At 52.3% G+C, this 7,278-nt stretch overlaps 1 protein-coding gene across 3 annotated transcripts in view; it reads right to left on the reverse strand.

Annotated features, from left to right (window-relative positions):
- The window catches only part of ATF7 (activating transcription factor 7), a 58,340-nt gene that overhangs the window by 36,897 nt on the left and 14,165 nt on the right, over positions 1 to 7,278 (reverse strand). For all 3 annotated transcript variants that reach the window (XM_027670017.1, XM_027670018.1, XM_027670019.1), the window contains exon 2: positions 4,841 to 4,909. In XM_027670017.1, the coding sequence (XP_027525818.1) occupies positions 4,841 to 4,888 (48 nt within the window). In that variant the 5' untranslated portion in view covers positions 4,889 to 4,909. The remainder of the gene's footprint in view (positions 1 to 4,840; positions 4,910 to 7,278) is intronic.

Genomic DNA, 7,278 nt, shown 5'->3' on the forward strand with positions numbered 1-7,278 from the left:
GTGCAATTCCACAGCTGGGAATCCCAGAGTGGCCAAGGAAGGGGGGACATGGTGCCACCCCAAAGTTGGACCGGTGACAGGGAGAGCTTGGGAAGAGGAAGGGGTTGGTTTTTCCTCTCCACATCATATAAAAGGACTAATCCATATTCGTTTGGATTATACAAGCTCCAAACACACCTCAGCCTCCGACCCACGCTCACCCAATCGCAGGAGCCATTTGGTGCCTCGTATATTACTGGGCAATAGAGATTTAAGGGATAATGGTCATGGCAGCAGAGTATACAAAGCAATAAACTGCTTTTGAGGTTGGTTAAATGCCAAGTGATGCTGAGGCCTCGATGCCATAAACATTATTTCTATTATATGACAAGATAAGAGGATACAATAAACCACAAAGAAGAAAAATCATTTTCTGGCCTCGTGAAAGTTCTGGGCTTGGCGTTTCCTGGACACTGCACGGGCAGCACCTCCATGCACGGGGTTCAGGGGGAATAAATTGGTAAATTAAGGGAGGGTTTAAAAAGCAAACGATTGTCTGAGGAAATGGCCTGGATAACTGGGGCTCTGGAATTAGGACCGGAGCAATGACTTGTCTCACTTATAAAAGTGAAATGGCGTGGAGGGGGGAAAGAAGGGGCTGGGGAAAGTCGTGCTCCCAGTTGAACACATTCAATATTATGGCCCCTCTGTTAGTTCTGGCAACAGAAGCGCACAAACAGTTCAATTAATCAAGATATTCCTCCACGAGGCTCTGCAAAGCCTCGAGCATCCAGCGCTCCCAAGGCCTCCAGGACTGGAGCAGAAGGCACGGTGCCAGAGGCACGTCCATCCCTGAGCTGCATTTCAGTGCCAGCTCACCTGCCCCAGGCAGCTGCTGGGCCCCCGAGAGGGTTTGATGCAGTTTTCCAAGGGAGGAGACGGAGCCAGACATGGAGAAACTTCCCTGTGGCTCCCAAGCTCCAGAGTCCCCCGAGCCCCTCCTTGTCCCAGAGCTGTGTGCTGGGTGCTGTCAGGAGCTAGGTGAAGGTTTCATTCCCTTGCTCTAAAGAGGTGGAGCTGTCCCACTGCACAGACCTCGGGAACACGCCTTGGGAACACCTTGGGAACACCCTCCAACTCCGAGGGCAACACCCAAGTTCTCCCGAGCCCTCGGCTGTGCTGGAGCCTCTCACCATCCGAGCGCTTGGAAGGGATTAGGAGACTTTAACAGTGATTAGCAGCACACACCACCCCGGATTCATTTCCCTGAACAGATTCAGTGACTCCAGGCATCACTCTCCGCCTTCCACAGGCATTCCAGAGGCAGGGCCCTGCTCCAGCTCCTGGGGGGGGGCACGTCCCTGCTGGGGAACAGCTCCACTCCCTCAGCCTGGAGAGCTGGGGAAGGGGAAAATGTGCCACCTGTCCTGCTTGGGAAGGAACCAGCCACACGACCTTGGGAGGAATGTGTTTTAACGGCAGCATCTGCGGCACATTCGGAGTCAGCTGTGGCACCACGGCCCCGCTGCTGGGAAGGGACTGCCGGGAGAATCCCAAAATAACCCCCACTGCAGCCCTGGCAACCCAAACATGTTTACAGCCCACTGCACCCCCCGGCACGGCGAGATCTGCTCGGCTATTTTCGGTGGCCATTCCCTCTTCCCCCTCCTCGCTGCCCTGAAGGGCTTTGCAGCCTTTTTTCTAAGTGGAAACAGGGAAGGAAAAGGAGGAAAAAAGGGTATAAGGCATAAAAGCTGGGGCTGTACCAGCTACAGAGGGAATGAAGCAGCTGATGGTTCAAAGATTAACACAATTTCTTTTTTCCTTTACACCAAAGGGGGGAATCACCACTGGCTTCAGATCTGTTTGGCTCAGCTCTCCCCTCTCCTCTTCTCGTGCCCAATGAACTGGGCATGGGATCAAAGGTTCAGAACTGAAAGGAACCAAGCGTGGAAGGACCTGGCCAGGAGTCATCCCAAAAATGCTGACCTGGACAACACCGACAGGCTCAACAGCCACTGACAACCTCCCATTCCAATGGCTTTTCCAAAGCAAAACACACCCAAAAAGTTCTCAAGGGAACAGAAGAAAAGGATGAATGAATCCTTGCTGGAAGTCTCCCTCCTCCCCAGAGCCTGGTTTGGGGAGGGAAATGCTTCCCAGTACCACGGCCCTGCTTGGGCCTGCAGGCTGTGCCTGGGTGAGGAAAATGGGATTACCTTCCCAAAAGCTCAAAGCTCTGGATCGTACAGACTCCACTGGGAAGGGTGGGATGTTCTGCTGGCAGCTCACATGGATCTGAATGTCCCTTTTTGTCCCCTGTGTTTGAAGACAAATGTCTCCATCCGTGGAGGGGAGGGAAAGAACCGAGAGAGCTGCAGCCCCCTCTGACCCTTCCAAGGCTCCACATTAACCTGAGTCCACATGGAGAAGCCATTCCTGATGGGATGATCCCCAGTGGCTTGTCCAGGGTCAGGGTTCAGTGCCAGAAAGCAGCACAAGCTGCTGGGGGACCAGCGTGGCCCCTGTCCCTGAGCCCTGCAGCAGCTGCAGCCCCCAGCTCCAAACCCACATTTATCCTCCAAACTCCCAACTGTGCTGCCCTGCCCAGCTCATCCCAATGATCCCACTTTATTCTGCTGGCCCAGGAAGCTCAGCTCAGCCAGAATGAGCTTTAGCTGATCTGTGATGGTGTGCACAGCTCCAGGGTCCCACTGGGCTCCTCCAGCTCTCCTTAAACCCTGAGCTGAGCTCAGCTGGTTAGAGCCTGGTGCCAATAATGCCAAGGTCTTGGTTCCAATCCCTGGAGGGGCCATTCACCGAAGAGCTGGACTTGAAGATCCTTGTGGGTCCCTTCCAACTCAGAATATTCTGTGATTCTCTAAAAACCTTCAACGTGGGGCTGAGGTACAGGACTGAGGACAAAAAAATGCAGGTAAGACACCAGGACTTAGAGAGAAAGGCTCAGAGCACCCTGGTTTTAGTTAAGGGATGACCCATCAGCCAGCAAACACCTACCAACACCTGGAATTCCACAGGGAGGATCTCCTGCCCAACAAACAAACATCAACTCCATCCCCAGCCTGGATGCTGCAGCCGAACAGGTTCAGACTGGAAATAAGGCATCAGTTTTCCCTCCCAGCAAAAGCAATTAACTATTAGAGCAACTTAACCGAGGGCTGTGGCGAATTTTCCATCGCTGGAAATATTTTACATCAAGCTTGGATCATCACATTTAATACCTGCTCTGGTTTGAACAGGCATTGAAGGACGTTCTAGGAAACTGTGCACGAGGTCAGGCTGGATCACCATGAATCATCCCGGTATGAATTACCCGGATTCCAACATTTCCATATTAACATGAAGAATTGTCAGAATTACCCATAAGCAGCAGGCTGGAACAGTGAAAGGAGGAAGCAACCACCTTTATATGTCATTTGTGGGAGATTGTGGGAGATTAAATTTAAATACATTGTTGTTTGCCTTAATTGCTTGTTTGAATCCGATTTTAAGGCTGTATGATTGAAGTGCTCACACCATTAAGTGCTCAAACACAGCTAATACATTTTATAAATGACTTGCACAATTTCACAGGCAAAGAAGTTTCAGATAAAAAGCAGCCTACAAAAAAAAAAAAAAAAAAAGGCAAAAGGAGGAAGATCACCTGCAAGTGGGCAGAGAAGGCTTCGGATGGGGCTCGTGCCAGAAGGACCAGAAAGCTGGGAAGCCTTAACTGTGTGTTTTCAAAGAGCCCCAGTCCCCAGCAGTTACTAGATGAGGTTTTTGACTCATTTTTTGTGCTATAAAAACAAACAGCATCACAGAACCCACACTCAGCCTCAGAGGAGGTGCCCTGGGGACGCAGAATTATCTCTAATTTCAATTGGGAGACCCACAGGAGGCATTAAGGTACTAAATGAATTGAAGAACTGGGGACACACACACAGGGGGGTACCCTGGGATTGGTTATCGCTCCCAAACCCATCCCAGCCATCCCAATTTGGCAACCCAACACCCAACAGCTGCAGCCAGGAAACCCAGAGTGAGCACAACACTTAATATCTAATTCAAAGGCACAATTCCCCCCCCTTCTCCTTCCCCTACAAAAGGCATTTTGAGGTTCTAATGCTTCAGAAAAGACAAACACAAATCTCTCCCTGGGCTCTGCACGGGGCTGCACTTCCACAGCAGCCCCAGTTTCCAAGAGCTCCATTAAATCAGCCCCAACAGGAATTGCATGATCCTCCCGTTCCTCCCAATACCGGGGCGTGGGAGAGACCCCAAGCTCAGCACCAGTTTCCCTGCAAACCCATGGAAAACAGGATGGGAAGGTGCCTGCCCAGGCAGGTGACTGGGAGGGGATGTGCCTTGTTCAGATCCCTCGTCCCGGGAAAGGCAGCGACAGCTCCAGGGAGCGGAAACTCACAATGGGATGGCAAGAAAAGCCATCCCAAAATAGCCAGAGCAGTTTGGGGCTCACCTAACACAGACCATCACCTGTCACATTCCCAGCTGCTCCACGGGACGGGCTCTAGAGCCACCTCACCCCGTGGAGGGGGGGGAGCAGGTCTGTCCTCTGGGGGAGGAGGAGCAGCCTTAGCAGGAACACTGAATTCCAGGGGGGAACTCAGCGAGATCCCCCCTCCCCCGGGGGGGGGCTCGTGGCAAACACCAGCAGCACAACAAGGAGCCCCCCCCTCTGAGTGCCTGGGCCGCTCGTAACGGGGATTTACACACTGCAAATCCCGGGATCTGATTACCTCCCGGGATCACGTAAAACACCGGCTTTAAGCGCTTTGGCTCCGCGATAAAAGAGCCACTTTGATTCACGGCGCTCCCATAAAGCCGCCCGGATCCGTACCTGTCCACAGCCCGGGGCACCGCACACGAACGGCCTGTCGTCGCCCATATTTCACACGGCCGAGCTGAGCTGGGGAAGAGGAGAGAGAAGGGGAAATTGTTAAACAAGCTCCAAAAAAGTCGCCAATATCGAGAGCAGAGGCTGCCCTTCGCCGCGCTGTCGTTCATCAGGGAAGGAGGGTCCCCGTGCCCCCGACACAACCCGCGGAGAGGAATTAATCCAAGCCGAGTTTTAAGTAAAGTTTGGGAGGTGATTTTTTCATAGAGGAAGGGAAGTGGGACAGGGAAGGCCTGGAAAGGTTTGGGAGCTTCCAACGCAAGGCCCAGAGGATCGAGGGACCTTCGGCAGCTCGGTGTCACCTCCTGCAACATGGGGACAAGGCTCAACCCTTGTGAAAGACCACCCAGTGCAGCAAAGACCCTTTAGCAGCAGATCCTCCCTTAGTATTTACAGTATCATGGAATTGTGGAATATCTTGAGCTGGAAGGGACCCCCAAGGATCATCGAGTCCAGCTCCTGGCCCTGCACAGGATAAGCCCAAGAATCCCCCACACATACAGAAAAGTGGAATCATGGAATATCCTGGGCTGGAAAGGACCCACAAGGATCATCAAGTCCAGCTCTTGGCTCTGCACAGGACCAGCCCAAGAATCCCCCACGCACACAAACACACGAGGAAAGACAGTGACAATCTCCAGGAAAACAAAGTGCAAGCAAGCAGCGATCAAATAAATCCAAGTCCTCTCTCTGTACCAGTTATATTTTCAATGGGAGAGAACTAAAATTTGTCATTTAATTAATTAAGGGATTATAGGAGTGGTGCTCCGTTTTACAAGGCAATAATCTGGCTCCCCAGTGGGTAAACTACAAGGCTGATGGCAGGGGTAGTTTATCACGGATTACAGCCAAGGATAACAAAACACTCAGCCCTATTATGCTACAAGTGAAGCTATTCTTATTAATAAAAAATAAGAGTAAATAAAGTAACCCCCCCCACCACCTCAAATTCAAGAAATAACGGTCCCCTCCACCCACTGATATTTTTATAGGAGGATTTTAAAAAGCTGTAATAAAGCAAATGCTCTCTCTTCGGGGGGTTGCTGTGGGAACACGCTTGGGCTGCTCGTGTTGCTTCCAGCATCTCCTGCTCCAAGTTGGGCTCTTGGCTCAGCTGGGAGGGATCCAGAGCACAGCCATAGGCTCTGGGGGGAAGGTTCTGCACTTCCAGCCCTGAGCACCCACACCAGGGTGGGGAGGGAGGGTTGGTATTTTTAGGAGCTCTGTGAGAAAGTGCTCCAAGAATGTGGCTCAGCAGCGGAGGGGGAGCATGTGCTGCAGAAACAGCCCCTTCTGCTCCCAGTGAAAAGGCACAGGAATCAATTATTGCCTAATATGAAAAAAAAAAAGGTTATTTTTCTATTGCTGGGACAGTCAGCAGCTACACCGGCTCGAGGGGGTGAATTCCCTCCCCTCGCCTGCAGAGACAACAACTGAAGTGTGATGAGAGAGAAGCTGCCAGAAAAACAGGAGAGAGAGGCATCCACAGCACTGGGCTGTGTCTGGATTTATTAAGCCAAACTCCAGGGTCTGTGCAAACAGGACTCAGAAAGGATAAATGCTCCTGTCAGAAATGGGACAGGCTGGCAGCCAAACCACTGCCCGGCCCAGGACAGGGATAACAAAGGCAACCAAATGGCCCAGGAGCATCCACCCACCTCAGAGCAGCCCCCAGAAGTGACACAGGGCTGGCAGAGCTGGGGGTGGCCTGGCAGGGGATGGCAGTACCTTCAGCAGGAAGGGTAAATCCCACCCAAGGCGAGCCTTGAGGTGACACCAAAACGAGTCTGACTGGGGACAAGTTATGGACGGGACTCTTCATATCACCCTTCTGAACTTCTACCCAAGCTCCAGACTGGGAACTCCAGAATCCAAAGTGTTGCTAAGGAGACAGGGATCCCCCCTCCATCCGCAGCCACCTGATCCTCCTCCCAGAGGAATCTCCCTGGGCCCCGGAGCAGCTGCCTCTCACACATCTGCTGTGTCCCAACAGCGGACACATGAGCCGCTGTCATGACCTGCTCCCAAGGCACAGAGACACCCAGGCTTCCTTGGGAAGTCTGAGCAGGCAGAAGGAGCCTCTGGCAGGGAGGGATGAAGAAGTCAAACCCTCTCCTGTGACAGCAAACCACGGCTCAGATCAGCTCCCTGACATTGCAAAGAGGAGAAGCACAAAGGGATTGAACACCTTGGTCACCGGCACTTGAGGTCCAGAGCCATCATATGTGAACCCCACAGCTATCACACATCCAAAGCAGTTGTATCTGAACCCCAGATCTATCACACCTGAACTCCAGACCTATTGCACCTGAGGTCTGGAGCCATCACACTTGAACCCCAAAAGCCATCACACCTGAACCCCAAAGCTGTTGTACCTGAAC

Source organism: Corapipo altera, unplaced genomic scaffold (genome assembly GCF_003945725.1).
Source record: "Corapipo altera isolate COAL_440 unplaced genomic scaffold, ASM394572v1 306, whole genome shotgun sequence".
NCBI classification, from domain to species: Eukaryota; Metazoa; Chordata; class Aves; order Passeriformes; family Pipridae; genus Corapipo; species Corapipo altera.